At 39.5% G+C, this 18,034-nt stretch overlaps 1 protein-coding gene across 2 annotated transcripts in view; it reads right to left on the bottom strand.

Moving 5' to 3' along the window:
• MAN1A1 (mannosidase alpha class 1A member 1) overlaps positions 1-18,034 on the bottom strand; it is a 200,181-nt gene that overhangs the window by 145,874 nt on the left and 36,273 nt on the right. For both annotated transcript variants that reach the window (XM_082856061.1, XM_082856062.1), the window contains 2 exons: positions 6,790-6,886; positions 4,119-4,234 (listed from right to left, as the gene is read on the bottom strand). In XM_082856061.1, coding sequence (XP_082712187.1) covers positions 4,119-4,234; positions 6,790-6,886 — 213 coding nt within the window. The remainder of the gene's footprint in view (positions 1-4,118; positions 4,235-6,789; positions 6,887-18,034) is intronic.

Raw genomic sequence — 18,034 nt, 5'->3', positions numbered from 1 at the left:
TTAGGAGATGGGACTTCCCCGGTTGCACAGTGGTTAAGAATCTGCCTGCCTGTCCAGGGGACACGGGTTCGATCCCTGGTCCAGGAAGATCCCACATGCCATGGAGCAACTAAGCCCATGTGCCACAGCTACTGAGCCTGTGCTCTAGAGCCTGAGAGTTACAACTACTGAGCCGGTGTGCCACAACTGCTGAAGCCCGCGCACCTAGAGCCTGTGCTCCAAAACAAGAGAAGCCGCCACAATGAGAAGCATGCGCACTGCAACTAAGAGTCACAACTACTAAGCCCGCTTGCCACAACTAGAGAAAGCCCGCGAGCAGCAACGAAGACCCAACGCGGCCAAAAAAAAAAAAAAAAAAATGATTAGGAGAGTAAATCAAGATAGCTGTCTTGAATTTATGTTTGTTATTAATTTTGATATGGGAAGTATTATCATTTAGATATTATTGATAAACTTTTATATTTTCAAAGGAAAATATGGCAATACCCAAAGAAAGAACTGCAACAAATATGTTTCAAGACCTTTCAAATTAGGAATAGTAAAATAAACAGAAATTCGAGACCTGTGACTATGGCTTTTAAAAGTATATTTTTAAAGTATATTTTGAAGGGTATAACCCAAGACTATCAATAACAGTCTTTAAACGATATTTTTACATAAAAATCTTTCAACTCATTGAATAAAATCTTATAAAAATACAAAAATACAATTTTAAAGAAACAAAGCTCAGTATCTTAGCCATCACTCAACCTATAGCCTAATCCCTTTATCTTACAAGTAAGGAAGCCAAAGAATTTGCTCTTCTTCTCTTCTAAATACTCTGGGCTTCTCTGATGGTGCAGTGGTTAAGAATCCGTCTGCCAATGCAGGGGACACAGGTTTGAGCCCTGGTCCGGGAAGATCCCACATGCCGCAGAGCAACTAAGCCCATGCGCCACAACTACTGAGCCTGTGCTCTAGAGCCCGCGAGCCACCACTACTGAGCCCAAGTGCCACAACTACTGAAGCCCGTGCGCCTAGAGCCCGTGCTCTGCAACAAGAGAAGCCACCACAATGAGAAGCCTGTGCACCGCAGCGAAGAGTAGCCCCGCTCGCCCCAACTAGAGAAAGCCCGCGTGCAGCAACAAAGACCCAATGCAGCCAAAAATAAAAAAACAAATTTATAAAAATAAATAAATAAATACTCTGATATCCTCTATTAGTTTCCCTCTGCTTCCTAATAGGTCCCCACGGTCCATGGAATACATTCATGTCACCTGCTCATGGTCTGAGGCCAGCCAACTGCCTTCTGTTACCTTGTCTATTACCTTGAGAGGCCTTTTTGCTTAGTCCTTTTAAATAAATGATTCCAGAGTTTCTCAGGCTACCAGTGGGCATGAAAGCGAAGAACTGCTGCAGTATTTGGGGGAGGTTTGGGGCAGTAATGCTGTATATGCCAGACAAGGGACCTGGACACTATTCGGGTCTCAGGTCACTAAAGTCTACTTTCCCGTCTTCCATCATTAGACTCTGGAAGAATCTAGTTCTCATTCCCCTACCTTTCTGGAGGTGAGGGACAGTGGAGGAAACACATTTTCCATTCTCTCCTCCATATATAAGCTGAAGACAAGCTCATTATTATTTACTGGTAGGTAGCTGAATTTACTCAAAAATAACAAGGCAGGAAAAAAGTATTATTAAGAAATAAACCCTCAGAAGGAAATCTAATTTTTTGTTCATTGCCTTATTTTTTCACACTCAGTTCTATTGGTAATATCCAAGCTACCAGACGTCATATTCAACCAAAGAGCTGTAGAACCTTACAAAATCCCTCACTCCTTGGGCCTGTTTTCTCATATTTAAAATAAAAAGACTGAACACATCAATCTCCAAGGTCCCTTTGTATGGGAATACTGTCTCCTTTATATTCTAAATTCAATTATAAGGCAGATTAAACATAGACTCATCTGCTTGTACTTTAAGTCAGTGATCTCCAAAACGGGGTACATATGGCAATTAATTAGAGGAGCAGGAACAAAATATTAAAACTTTTGATTTATATACATTTTTAATCCAAAGAGGTAGGAAAAAGACTCAGCTTCATGCTACCTTTACACTCTGAACCATGCTGGTATTCTCACTTGGTCTGTGGGAGAACAGGAGCTCCACAAAGCAGAGGGGTCAGCAGGGAAACACCCTTTCTTTGTCCATTCTCAACATACAGCATGTTACTTGTGATTGGTTATGGAGACTTACAGCTATTATCAAATGCTTACCAGATAGACAAGAGGCTTACAAGAATTTTTGCAGAGTAATCTCAGATTAAAAATAATACCAATAGTGAAATAAGTGAGGCAGAGAAAGACAAATATCACGATACCATTTCTATGTGGAATCTAAAAAAATGACACAAATGAACTTATTTATGAAACAGAAATAGACTCACAGATATAGAAAACGAACTTATGGTTACCAAAGGGGAAAGGGGGAGGGATAAACTGGGAATTTGGGATTAACAGATACATACTACTATATAGAAAATAGATAAACAACAAGGACCTACTGCATAGCACAGGGAACTATATTTAGTATTTTGTAATAACCTATAATGGAAAAGAATCTGAAAAAGAATACACACACACACACACACGTGTATATGTGCGTGTATGTATAACTGAACTTAAAAAAACACCAATAATGCAAACATAAGTGAATGACTCAAAAACACCAGGGTCAACTTTTCCTGTTCTTAAAACAAGCTCTCTGTCAACCTCATTACAAGGTAAAGCAATGACTGTGGAATTAGATTAGCTCTCACAAGATGTAGCCCTCCTTAATTATCAAGAAGTAGTATTAGAAGAGTCCACTGTCCTTAATTACAAACCTTTTCCTTGGTGTACAGTGGGTATTGAGGTTTGTTAAAAATGAAAGTACATATATGAAATTAAAAAAAAATATTTCATATATAAATTGACAAAAGGTTGTACTAGGAATTCCCTGGCAATCCAGTGGTTAGGACTCTGAGCTTCCACTGCAGGGGGCATGGGTTCAATCGCTGGTCAGGGAACTAAGATCCCTCATGCACATGATGTGGCCAAAAGAAAACAAAAAGTTTAAACTGATAAGGGTCTACAATCAACAAAGGTTAAAGGCTTATTTATGGGAAAGTGGATGCAGCTGCTCCTGGGTGCATGTGGAGTGTTGAGATGAGCTACTTCACGGTATTACTGACTCGGCAGCCATTTTGTTTTGCCAAGTGTCTTGCAGGGGCTTTAAACGGACACTAGACCCTCATGCAAGAGTGTGCCCTCGATTAACAGCCCCAGAGTCCCAAGCAAATGTCAGTTCCTGATATGACTCCCTCTGTGATCATGTCTCCCCCACCTCCCAGGGCCTTCTCCTTGTGCACCCCTTAGAAAAGACCACTGTGGAGCTTACCAATTGGTTTGAATTGACCAATTTGGCCTTAGCTTTGGAACCCCAAAGCACTTCAGCCACCCTAATAACGGCATGTGCCCCAGGTCCTGTCTTCTGTCTGTCTGTAGTCTGCCTTGATCTCCCTGTGTGGCCCCTGCGGTTGAGTCATGTACCTTCTCAGGACCTGTTAAGTAATAAACTTCTCGATTTCAATTTCTTTTGTGGTCTTTCATTGAACTGCAGCTCACCATGACACCCTGGGCTCCATTTAACAAACGTTCATCTAACAAAGTCACAATAACGCACCATGGTGCAGTGCAAAAGCATGAGCACTGGAGTCACACAGACCTGTGTTAGGCTCACAGCCCTGACACACAACTAGCTGTGTGGTCTAGATAAGCCTCTGAGGCTCCGATTTCTAATCTGTACAGGTGTGAAAATAACACCCATCTCACAGGGTTGTTGTGAGACTTGAACAAGAATACTTGGCACATGTAGGTCTTAATAAATATTAATTTCTTTTTCCTTACTCTTAGTTTGCCAAAAAACAAAGGCAGGGATTTGTGTAGTAAGGGAGGGCAAGTTAAGAATATAGTATGATACTACTTAAAACTGCATTATTTGTTTCTGCTAGGGTACAGTACAATAATCTGCCCCCCAAGAGAATTTAGTTATGTTAACTGAGATTTAAGAACTGAATTGGCAGCTTTTTTTTAACTTACCATATTAAAATTTAGATTTTCGTCAACCCATGCTTTTGCCTCTTCAAATTCGTCTTTCATTTTCATAATAAAAAGTGTATCTAGGGCATCTACTATTGTTGCTCCTTGGATATTACCTGAAAATATCAGAAAAATATTTACTCAGTAAAACACCTTTGACAGATCCATACATGCACATTGACCACACCTTGGAAAGGAAGTGGATAATACTGAATTTACTGGTAAACAAGAATACTGAACACAGTCTAAACATCTTTCAGTGAAAGAAAATTGAAAAGTTGCATCAAAACCAAACTAAAAACTATCACAGGCTATAGATTGGTACACTAATCTTTAAAGTCTCTTCTGAGTTGCAGAAAGTGAATCTCTTAGAAAGTTCATTTGGGATTGCATTCTCTAGCAAGAAAAAAAAAAAAAGACCTGAAACCAAGGAGCAACACACTTATTAATTTTAATGTAATTACATCAAAGTGCACCTGTGCAAAACTCTTAAACTATAATTAGATCTAAAATTGTTTAGTGATAGCTCTAAGAAACCATTACTCAAAAATGGAATTCTACCCCCTCTTTTTGCAGCCCTGACTGATCCTAACCTCTCCTCCCATCCTCCTAGCCAGTCGTGACTCTCATGTATTTCCTCTGAACTCCCTCGGCAGGAAGACTTTACATTGCTCTTGCACTCACCACTTTCTGTCTTCCATTATAACTACTTTTATGCGTCTCCTTTTAGTCTGTAAACTTCCTTAGAATAGAGAAGTCATGTCTTATTCACCTCCACATTCCATACTAAGAGACTCAGTATGTTTTTAAGGCTTAATAATAAATTAAAAAACTATCACTATATTAACAGAGAGCCAAGTAATCTCTTCGATAAAGACTATGGCGGGCTTCCCTGGTGGCGCAGTGGTTGACAGTCCGCCTGCCGATGCAGGGGACACGGGGTCGTGCCCCGGTCCGGGAGGATCCCACATGCCGTGGAGCGGCTGGGCCCGTGAGCCATGGCCGCTGAGCCTGCGCATCCGGAGCCTGTGCTCCGCAACGGGAGAGGCCACAGCGGTGAGAGGCCCACATACCGCAAAAAAAAAAAAAAAAAAAAAAAAAAAAAAAAAGACTATGGCAAATTTACACAAAACTGACTTCTTAATACTATGAACAACTTATAGAGATAAAAGCAAAAATAGAATTAAAATTTTTTAAAAGTTATAGTAAACAATAAAAAATTAAGACCTTTGAGTCTGCATGAAGTTTCTGAGTTTCTTTCTTCAATTCCTACCTCCCATCACCCATGTTAACTAGTCACCATGTCCTCAAAAACACTACTCTAGTAACATCTGAAATCACTTGTACTGCCATGACTCCAGGTGTGGCTCTTTTCATCTCTAAAGTGTGTCACTGTGATCGACCAGCCAGCCTTTTCCCCACTCTTCCAGCTCTCCCTAACCATTCCTGCAATGTCTTTCTCCCTACCAGAGAGCCTATGGTTCTTCAGAACTTCCTATGAATAGCTATTGAACCACCTGGTGCTTTGATAATTCACTATCTACCCATACGTCTTCTGCACTAGGTCATGAACTTTGCAGAGACTTGTATTGTGTTTCTTAACACCAGTGCTGGAAAGAGAGCCAAACACATGGAAGGTCCTAAATAAATGGAAAAGCATAATGGGGTGATTAGGAGCAGACTCTGACCTTAGCCACATGTGGGTTCAAGTCCCAGCTCAGCCAGTTAGTAGGTGGCTAACACTGGGCAAGCTGTTCTCTCAGCTTCGTATTTCTCATCTATAAAATACATATAATAATGAGGTTAAATGAGAAGATGCACAAATGGCACGTGGCACATAGTGTCAGCTGATACTGTTGTTATATGATTTGATACTATTTAACACCTTTAGTTAAAGTATAGAAAGTCACCTTTTCTATGGTGAATTCAGAAGCATCAGACCAAGGTTCCCTCCTCTTCATCCTGTTACTTATAGACAAAATTGTGGGAACTGAAGAGGAATTGAGTTCAGTGAGAAGGGCACTGGGTAGCTCTGTGACCCAAGGAATCTACCTAACACTTCTGTTACCTAGCTTCTGCACCTCCACGATGGGAATGTTTTTAATACCTAGAGTACTCGTCACAGAGGGATGCTGTGAGGACCAAAAGCAATAAAATGATGCCAAAGTGGATAAATGGAAGTTTAAATAACTGACGACTCCATCCTCACTTTCTCTTCCACTGCACAAACAGGAGAAATTTAGAGCCAATGTTGAGAGTCACTGAGATACAGTGAAGGTCACCACGGCTGGCTGCCTTGGCCAGCTTATTGATAAAGACACAGCTTTTACCTGACAGGAAGCAGTTAATGCAGCCAACAAATGCTCCTCTGCTTGGTACCACATGGGAGCTGAAAATCATGATACTGTGCCCATATCCATTAAATAAGGATCTCTGGAAGTGTGCCCCAGGCATCAGTATTTTTTTCAAGGGATGCAGGTGGTTCTAAAGTGCAGCCAGTGCTCTGTCTGAAGGACACACTATGCACGTTCCCTGCAGACAACTCCATCAGGTATGCAAGTTTCCTAGCAATACAGTCTGGAGGATCACACAAACTTTTTCCATCACCCACAAGTTCAGTCGATTGGAGAGAAGTTACTGTCAGTAAGGAGCCAAAGCACACTCTACTCACCAAACAAACTGCTTGAATGGCCTCCTTTTGATACAGGCTTCAGTTCATTTTTTCCCCAGGCATAACGTTTATAATTATTCCAAGCATGTTTCATCATCTGAGAAAAGAAATGAAAACGGGATTATATTTTGAATTTGAGATGTTTTTGTTTCAAAATAGATCATATATTGAAGACCTAAAGGTTAAAACATTAAAACTCACTGCTTTGTTAAAAGGATGATAATTAAAAGGGTGACAAAGGGTATGAATAAGCTGGAACACACACATAACACACAAATACACATCATCCCTTTATGTTTACAAGTGGAGATTTTTTTAATCCATTTAATCCTATTTCATATACATATTTTCAAAAGTCAGTTCTCAGCAACAGAAACTTAGCTTATCATAAAAGGATGAACCATTCTTACATTTATCTATTTCATCCTCATGATGCATTAAATCTGCAAAGACTGCATACTTAAAATTCACGTTTTTGCATAAGGTTCTCTGTACTTAGTCTATAGACAAATATCCAAAAGTTATGACTTTAAACACTTTGATGTATCTTGACCAAGTCTATATGGAGAAATATTTTTAAATATCTATAGGAAATGAAAAAAAGAAACTCTACGGGTATACATAGATTTTGGAAAACTTCAGCTTAGTATAATTAATCTTTAATTGCATACATATCTGTGTGCACATATGTAACTGAAGACTAATTCTACATATTCCCAACCTAGACTCCTTGTACCAGGAATGTTTTTAAAGCCCCAAACTCTCTGCCATAAATCAGTTGTATACCTTTTTTAATTTTAACAAAATTAATTTATCTACATATAATGAAAACCAATCAATTTCTCCTGACTTATAGACTGACCTATCTCTGACCTATTGTGCTAGATATTAACTCTAGCAGAAAGTGAATAATTTTCAAGGAGAGAAATTGTTCTCTAAGAACCTATCAAAGTTATACAAAAATTTGTATACCTATTGTGTAATAGTTGTACAAATTTTTTTCAATGACTCCAAGAATATACTGTAGATAATTATTTTTGCATACTTTTTTTTAAAAGGGTTGAGGACTCCTCACCTGTCTAGAATTTATTCATGCCACTATTTCCAATCCATTAGCAACAGTAATTAAAATCTGGACATAATCTGGAAATATTCTAATCTGGCTCCATATTTTAAAATATCTTAAAAAGCATCACATAAAGTTATAAATACTATGTAAAGGCTGTTTATCACTAAAAATCTGCAGTGAGATCAATACAATTTTATTAATAAGAAAGTCTTCATATGTCCCTGAAAACAATAATGCACATCTTTCTTTAATCAATTTGTATATTTTCTTCCTATCTCACCAGTACTGCTACTAATAATAGCTACCAAAAAATCTGTACTATCTGCTGGGTACTCTGCTAAATGCTTTAAATTCAGTATAGTATTCGATTCTTGTTATAACGTTATGAAATGCGTTGTATTATCATTGTTTGGTAGATGAAGAAACTGAGACTTTTAGAAGTGAAAACACGAACAACTTTACTCAAAGTCATGACATTTCTCCACAGCTGTGGAGCCAGGGTTCATCCCTGTGTTGGCCTGACTCCAAAGCCAATGGCATTAACCATACACTGCATCAACTTCCTTTAATGAGTCGGCAACAGAATCTTCCTTTGATGAGTCAGGTTGCTGATCTTCTAACAATCAATAGAATGTGTATGTCGTAGTGTTTTTGAGATTTTCTCTTATAAATTAATTTTGTTGGACAGTATAAAAGGTTTGAAGGTAAAATAACTTGATTTATAATCCCTATCGTATCACCAATTAGTCTCATAATCATGGATGAGTCACAGTTTTGCGAGACTTTCTTTATCTGAAAACTTGGGATCATAATTCCTCACAGGGTGCATGTAAGGATTACATGAGCATGTAATGATGGCCTGTGTGATGGCTCCCGGCACACATGGCGAATAATCACACGCTTATTGAATTTTAAGCCTATATTGAGATCAATTAAATTCACATCACAGAAACAGAAACCAATGAGCCTCTGAAAAGACTAGGTACATGAACACTAGGTATAAAAACACCTTGAGATTACATCTCAATTTGACTTGGTTTTCCCATTAAATGTACTGTATTTGGTAAACTCTTCATTCCTATTCCAAGGATAAATTCAGAAGCTTTTGGAATATACCTGATGCAAGAACAGAAAAAAAAAAATGTTATGATGATTTGTTTCAGCTCCAAGTCTGAATCGAAACCAGTGCCATGTACTATTAATAACTCAAAGACAGCAGAAAACTTTCCTACAGAAGACTGTTGTCAAAAATTATCATTTATACAATGTACCACTAGAACAGAACCTCACTGAGTTACCACTGTAGTATATATTAACTTTCCTTATCTCGTTTTCCCCCAAAGAGAAAATCTGACACCAACTGCTTATCTGCCTACATTTCAAAAGTTGCTGTGACCCATTTCTCAAAATGGGCTCCTCATCCCATGGGATTTCTATGTGCAAAGTTAGAAAAGAAAAAGAAAACAATGTGGTCAAAGTGCCCTGTATGGAGCTCTAAGAGTGGTTTCTCCAAGAATCTGTGAAATGAGGAACAGCCATATTGGTCATGGATTCCAGTGGTTGGTCACCTCTGGAAATGATTTACCACTTTAAAGCCAAATAAGACTTCATGTGTGTGTTTGTGTCTGTGTGTGTGTAGAACAACAATGAGATTAAATTCACAGGTCATATATACAATCAACTTTGTAACTCAGATTTATGACATACAAATATTTGAAAGCATCAAAATGCGACTAGCCTCTAATTTTACAGTATTAAACCACTAGCCAGCTAAGGGACCATGAGAATGAAAGCATTTACTCTTTCCAGACTCAGTATGCTCAGGAGCTGACAGGACAAGAAGGTCACTTTTAAAATTCAACCACGAAGATGTCCATAGATAGGATTAATCCTTCATCTTCATAGGCTCCTTCATTTTGTTTTGTAGTCTTTCATCACTTTAATCAGGGTTAGGCAGCCTGACATCTGAGGTAGAAAGATTAAAACAGGCCTAAATTCCATGTTGATTAGGATTTCAGACTCCATACTGAAACCCTAATAAAAAAAAGATAAACTGAAAACAAACCAAAGATTTTTGTTTGAATTTTATTTTTTCCTGAATATTCATATTTGCATTGGTCATTCAGCTAACATACAGTGTGAAGGGAAATAAATGCGATTTTGTAATAGTAATCCTTTGTTTTGACCCAGAGAAGCTGGAATTAGGCATGAAATATCCAAAAAATAGCATGACTTCTCCTTGACTCTATGCTTATTGAAGATTCTTTGATTAGCACTTTGTTATCAATTGGCATCAGGGCTGCATAATTAGTACCACTTATTGAGTGTCCGCTACACTATGCGTGATAAGATGCTAAAGGACTAGCAGGGAAATGTACATGAGTCTATCATGCTTATAATCTAATAGATAAGATGGAAGCTTAACGTTTTCCCTTCTTACACACTCACAAATGTTTATAAATATGAGAACAATAAGAAAAGCAATTAAATGTTGTGCATAACTCCATGAAAGGATGCTCAACAACATTAATCATTAGAGAAATGCAAATCAAAACTACAATGAGGTATCACTTCACACTGGTCAGAATGGCCATCATCAAAAAGTCTACAAACAATAAATGCTGGAGAGGGTGTGGAGAAAAGGGAACCCTCTTGCACTGTTGGTAGGAATGTAAATTGATACAGCCACTATGGAGAACAGTATGGAGGTTCCTTAAAAAACTAAAAATAGAGCTACCATATGATCTAGAAATCCCACTCCTGGGCATATATCTGGAAGATGAAAACTCTTAATTTGAAAAGATATATGAACCCCAATGTTTACAGTGGCACTGTTCACAATAGCCAAGACATGGAAAAACGTCTATCAACAGATGAACAGATAAAGCAGATGTGTTATATATATATATACAATGGAATATTACTCAGTCATTAGAAAGAAGTAACGCCATTTGCAGCACCATGGATGGACCCAGAAATTATCCTACTAAGTGAAGTCAGAGAAAAACAAGTATCATATGACATCAATTATATGTGGAATCTAAAGAAATGATACAAATGAACTTATTTACAAAACAGAAACAGAGTCATGGACATTGAGAACAAACCTATGGTTCCCAAAGGGGAAGGGTCGGGCAGGGACAAATTAGGAGTTTGGGCTTAACAGATACACACTACCATATATAAAACAGATAACAAGGACCTACTGGACAGCACAGGGAACGATATTCAGTATCTTGTAATAAAGTATAATGGAAAAGAATCTGAAAAGATTCAGTTAAAGTGATACAACTGAATCACTTTGCTGTACATCTGAAACACAACACTGTAAATCAAATATACTTCAATTTTAAAAAAATTTTGTAACTAACAGTTTGTTTCAATTTTATGTCCTAATCAAGGGCATGGGAAGCAATGAATAAAGAAAACTATGCTTGAATTTCCCCAGGTATGTGTAGATTTCATAACCTACGTTTTTGTTGCTAAGAACTACCCTTAGCAAATGTTTTTATTTACTGATTCTTTAATCACATGATCTTAAGTTACTCATAAGGCACATTAAAAATCTTTTTGAAAATCTCACTCTTTTTTTTCCAGACAGGTTTGATGAGGATTTTGGGCTTTCACTGCCTCTTTTAAAAAGCATACAAGTTCAAGTCCCACTTACAGGGCCATCCTGTGAGGTCTTATACAAAATCTCTATAGTCTGACAGTGTGATCTGGGTCCTGGCCCCACTGACTGACCCAGGGCCTGGTGCCTGACCCACAGGGAGACAACTGAGGGCTGGCCATGAGCCTTCGAGGTGAGGCACCCGCAGTGTGACGCTCTCTCCAACGGATGGACCAACCCAATCATCTACTCTACCTAGGCGAGTATAACTGTGAGATAGTCACAGAGAATCCGGAGGCCAGAGAGTGATGTAGAAGCAGAGAAGTACAAATACATAAAGAAAAAAACCCACAAGAAAGAGTCACGAAGCAGTGGAAACCATGAGGGAGACGGAAGGCAAGGAGAGAAAAATAAGAAACTGGGAAGCAGGTATGGGGTGCTCGGTTAGTTACATGGTACCCCAGGGGAATTATGTTAGGTTTGTAGAGCCTCTGTAAAACAGCAAACTATGCTGCTGAATGCTGACTGTTGATGACTTATCTTCCTCTCCTCCATGAGGCACGGCTCTTTGCCTGCTGAGACTGTTCACTTACTTCCCCGTGTGTCCTTATAGAAAATCCTCTTGTTTACTGAGGAGGAATGTATAAGAGCGGTCACAGGAGCAGGCATCTAACAAACTGGGTTCACATCTGAGCTCTGCCATCATCGGTGTGACTCTAAGTGAGACAATTAATCTCTCTGAGCCCACTTTCCACACCCATTAAAGGTAAATAAATACAACTACCGGTCCAGTGGCACTCACGTTCCCGCTGTCCTAGAGGACGTGAAGGAGCTGTATCCGGTTCAGCCGAGGACTAGGGCAGGGGTCAGTCTACCTCCCTGATTGCTGAAGTGGAAATTGGTGGCCTTCGCTCTTAAAATTACACTTACAATGGATGCTTGCAACGACACTGATTTTAAAGGCCTGTCAGTAGTTTCCACCAAACTTTGTCTGACATTACTTGATGATCCCACGAAAGAAAGTAACGTCTGAAACTTCCAGATAAAAATCTCAACACGACACATTTTCAGGATCACTGTATCAATCTTCTTTCCTTTCATCTTTGGTGGAACAGGGAAATGGAAGAAAGGAAACAAGATTAAAAAGTGTTTTCAGGGAATCAAGTCACAGCTTCACCAAACCCTCGCTTATCCACTGGAAAAAAAATTTCTAGATATGTGAACACGTGACAACAATCTTGCCGCCCCTTCCTCTTATCTGGTGTGGTCCTGCTCCCTACATTTCCCTGTGGGAATGAAGACTGAGAGTGAGCCAGCAGGAGACCCTGGGCTGAGGATGCCGTCCCAGGAAGCAAGGCAAAGCAGGTGGGCTTCAGCTGGGGGAGCCGGAGCCCTGCTGCCTAAGGGCCTGATCTCTCAGACTCTCAGTTTCTCATCTTTAAAAACAATAACTGAAGGAAACCAACGTCCCACTGAGGTGCAGGATGTTAACAGTGGAGGAGGTGCTGTGAACCTAAAACTGCTCTAAAAATGAAAGTCTGTATCCAAAAAAAAAAGAGAGAGAGAGAGAGAGAATAGCATTGTCTTCCTCACATCATGGTCTGGAGATCAAATCTGATAATGTCTGGCTGGAGGGAGACATCCAAAGAGTGTTCCTGGCCTTCATGCACATCTCCGCCTCACCGCCCCACCAGGTGCAGGAGTTAAACAGAGATAAGGGAGAGCAGTGCAAAGGAAAGCAGACACTGTGCTACACTCACAGCAGACAGGGCAATTCAGGGAGAGAAAAATTAACAGGGTAGGAAAGAGGTCAATGTCACTGAGAGGTGACAGAACGTAGAGCATGGTATAACTCTGCACTCCCAGACACTGCAAGCCTGGAGTCTACCACAATTACAGGCGTTTAGCATCATCTTACCCTAAACGGTATTAGGATGCCACCTAAGACAGTACTGGGAAGATCCTCCCCTTAACACAGTGTCCTGGGAAAGCCCAGAGTCCAGCCACCTTCTATCTGTCCTCACCCAGAATGGAGAAAAACCCTCCCAGCCGTGATAGTTTCCAATTTTACCCCGTATCAAATTAAAACACTCATTCAGCACCTTGCTCAATTTATCTCTTTCGAAAGCTGAAATATATTAGTTCTCCCTCCCCTTCCCCAAGGCTGTTAAGGTATTCTATTTCCAAGGTTCTTTTTCCCAAAGTCACAATGACAATTACTGCTTATTGAGTACTTATTGGTGGCAGGGCGTGAATTACAAAGATGATAGAGTGAGGGTGCCAGATTTAGGAAATAAAAACCTTGCATGGGACACACACATACTAAAAAAGCATTTATGTTTATCTGACATGCAAATTTAACAGAGTCCTGTATTTCATCCAGCAGCCCTAGTAGAGAGGGATAGGACACACTGAATCCTTGGTTCTGTGTCCAGGGCCAGCTCCCTGGATTGTGCCCTGCTCTGCCTTGGGCTCAAAAGAGGGACTGAAAATTCAAGGGCCAGACAGAAATAGAATGGTCAGGTTTAGGGCAACTGGAAATGATAGGGAAGGAGGCCAAACAAGAGTGAAGGCCCTGGCTAAAGCCATTTAAAAAAATATTCTTAAAAAAAAATACTAAGCTTGCTTTCAAGGTTTGAGCCAGGTTTTCCAGGGGTCTAGAAAAAAAACAGTATGCTAGCTAAGGGGAAAAAGCATCCGTGAGCCACAGATGGCCCACAGACCAGCCGTCTGCACTGCAAGCCCTGGTTTCTGGGCACATGTCGAGACCTGACTGCTCTGTGCTTAGTAGGCCTGTGGGCATGTCGCTTCCCTCTGGCCCTCTCCCCTAGCTCAGGGAGCAGTGCCCAGCCCACTTCTGAGCCAGGCTGCCTTCTGTGCGTGCTCTTGACTGTCCAGGGCCTGCCAGGACATCAGTGCTGACTCTACCAAGAATTAGTGAGGTCCTCGAGACCTGAGATGTACAAAGCCTTATGCACACACCTCTCAGCAATCCTCTTCCTGCTGGATGAGTGGTAGGTTCACACTTCAGAAAGCATTTATAATTCTAAATCCTACACTGTTCTACAAGTGAAACTGAAGAAGCTGTAAAGGAGAAAGTGCCTTAACTTTGTCCAACACCTGTAAGGCACTGGGAGGTGAACCTGATAACAATTTACCACACACTTAATCCTCCTTAATACCTCTGGGGTATTACTACCCCATTTTACAGATGAGGAAGCAGAGGCCCAGCATAGCACAAAGGAAGAGCGAGGCGTCAAACTCTCTCATTCTGATTCTTTTCCCTGCATCACTTAGGATGCCTTGACTTTTTTTTGCTGCTTGCAAACCTTAAGACGGTCAGCCACAGCCTCCGAGCTCTTCTGCTGCTCCATGCGCAGGGCCAGCCCTACCTGGGGTACAAAGAGACGCGGCTGGGCCTGGGAGCAAAACGGCACACACCAAGTTGGGCTTGTAAACTGGCTCCAGGACAGGACCTGGCAGCACCAGCTTTTCCTGCCTGCATCATATCCTTTAACCCTCAGGACCCTCCTTCCCTCCAATTCAGCTCTCTCTCCAGCTCTGTCTCCCAACTCTTCTCCTCTGGCTGTGCAGGCTACTTGGGCAGACAAGATGGCTCTGCCCTGCTCCGACCCTGCCCGTCCCTGGATTTATGGAGAACTGTGAATCCCTCTCCTTCACACCAAGCTGCTGACTGTGCTGACAGCTGCTCTCTTCAGCTGCGGTATTTCCTGAGCTTTATCACCACCACCAGAGCTAAGGGTGGCCAGTTTTTCTTTCCTCTTCTCCACTACTCTACTGCTTATTTCTTGTCTCTGTGTGCAATTTGTTACCACGCGTCCCAGGCTGCCTCATAAACAAGGAGGGGATAGATACGCGTTCATATTTTCTTCAGATTCAGATGTCCTGAATTCTCCCACAGCCAATTTAGTATACTTTCTTTTTAAAGATAGCAGGAGATATATAAAGGAGTAATTATTTAATGCTAACATTGTATGAACCCTAACGGGCTAATAAACATTAATTCCCAATGAACTGAAAGAGCAGTTAGAGCAGTAATCTCTTTTGAAAAAGACTCAGAATGCCTGTTAAAGCCAGTTTTAAAAAATGAGAATTCCAGTTAATTGCCACTTGTAGAGGACAGATTGTCCTGTTTCTAAGAAGCATCTCACACTCCTAAGAAAAAGCCAGTTTTTCTAGGTCTAGCTCAGAGAATTGGGTTATATGCTATTTAATGGTTCTCTTTTTTTGTGACCAAATTCTGACATTATTTTATAAAACTCTGTGCTATTACCAAATGGAAGAGGGTAGAGGACACCCCTCAAAACCCCAAAACTTGACTAAAATGTAAGTATATAACTCTAAAATATTCGAAGAGATAGTCATTTCACATCTCAAAAGTTAGCCATTAGAAAAACACTTGTTCATATGTGACTACCTAGTATATTTCTTTTTTTGAAAGCAGTACTGTTGGTGAGAATGTTTTCTTTACATAGAGAAAAGCTCTCGATCAGCCAAGGGTCTATGACTTGCTGTTATTTACTTCTCAAAAATATCTGTCTCGTAGTTAATGACTGTAGTCTCTTTCCACAGAAGTTGTCACTCGAGTTTAAACACTCAACGTCAGGGTTTTTGTTGTTTGTTTGGTTGATTTTAAATTGATCTAAAACTGCCTTTGTTAGGTTACCCCTGCTAAGTAAGAACTAGCAGGCTAGCAAGTGGGCCTTTGCAGGCCAGATGCCAGCTGATCTTCCCTGCCTGGTCCCCAGGCAAAGACTTAGCAGAGCTTTCCCAAACCTGGGAAACAGCAGCAACTACAGATCTTTCCTGGCAGTTAAGAGAAAATGATATCCCCTGCTGTGATATCATGAAACTCCCTTTATTCTAAGAAGGAAGCCTAAAAAACGTATCCACATAGGAAACAAATACTATCCTCATCAGTGAGTATCTTATCTCAAAAGATTTTTTTTTTAATTTTAATATTTGTAATAATAAAACAAGTCCAAACATTCTTTTAACTCATGCATGTCATTTCTACAGCTTCAAATTTTCACTACATTTATCTTTCTTGCAGTAGTGACACAATAATGTTTTAGAACAAGTATGCTCTCCTTCAAGGAATTTGTTCATAAGATTTGTCAAGTTTACGAAGACTAATAAACTTACAATTTTTCTAATATTCCTTTTTTAAACATTACAAATACTATGAAGTTAGAATATAATTAATGAGAAATGAAAAAATTAGCAAAAATTCTCTAAAAAAATTGCTTAATGAGCAAAAGTTAGAGATATTTGCCTTTTAAAATTATGTTCTTTTCTTCTTATTTTTTTAAGCAAGCAAAGTAACCCTAGAGAGTCAAGACCTGTTCTCCTTCAGTTATCAAGAGGAGAGCTGCAGGATACAGCATTTCTTTTCCTTTTTTTCTTTTGTGTGTATGTTCTTTTAATAGACTTTATTTTTGTTTATAGCAGTTTTAGGTTCACGGCAAAATTGAGCAGAAAGTACAGAGATTTTCCATATACCCCCTACCCACACACCGTACCACCTCCCCTACTACTAATATCATGTTCCAGAATGATACACTTGTTACACTGGTGAGCCTACACTGACACATCACCATCACCAGAAGTCCACAGTTTACACTAAGATTGTTATTGTACATTCTATGGGTTTTGGCAAATGTATAATGACTTGTATCCATCATTATATTATCATACAGAATAGTTTCACTGCCCTAAAAATCCTCTGTGCTCCCCCTTTTCTTCCCTCTCCCCTACCCTACCCTACCCTACAACCACTGATCTTTTTACTGCCTCCATAGTTTTGCCTTGTCCAGAATGTCATATAGTTGAAATCATATAGTATGTAGCCTTTTCAGACTGGCTTCTTTCACTTAGTAAATATGTACTTAAGGTTCTTCTATGTCTGAATTTTCATGGCTTAGTAGCTCATTTCTTTTTAGCACTGAATAATATTCCATTGTCTGCATGTCTCACAGTTTATTTATCCATTTACCTTCTGAAGGACATCTTGGTTGCTTCCAAGTTTTGGCAATTATGAATAAAGCTGTTATCAATAGGAGAGTTGCAGGGACGAGTGTTCCCTTTTCAAATTAAAACCAGAAATCACTATTTTCTTAACTAAAGGATTACAAATTATAATTTTGTAAGTTATTACTTCTTGAAGGTAAAATTCGTACATATATATTGGTTATAAAATGTCACATATTACAGGGAAATTTTTCTTAAACTTCTGAAATGATTACCCGTAAAATTGTCCACTATTAGTAAATAGTTGGGGCACTCCTTGTCATTCAAGATTCCATAATTCTATATTATGAAAGTAATCCTTTTGTATACTGCAGATCACAGTTTTAAACATTATTATCAGAGCATATCAATAATGAAAATGTTTTATAAAAGGTACTATTTTGAAACTTACTTATGAAATGTAATATTTACGTATACTAAACATCAAAAATGCTAGTTCCTAAGTATAAACTTGGAGTAGCAACTAGTGCTTCTATAAGACTTAAAATCCATAATTAATGTGTCACAAAAAGGTA

Source organism: Leucopleurus acutus (assembly GCF_964270905.1).
Source record: "Leucopleurus acutus genome assembly, chromosome: 15".
NCBI lineage: Eukaryota > Metazoa > Chordata > Mammalia > Artiodactyla > Delphinidae > Leucopleurus > Leucopleurus acutus.
The sequence above is the reverse complement of the archived record's forward strand: the minus strand, read 5'-3'. Positions and strand labels throughout refer to the sequence as shown.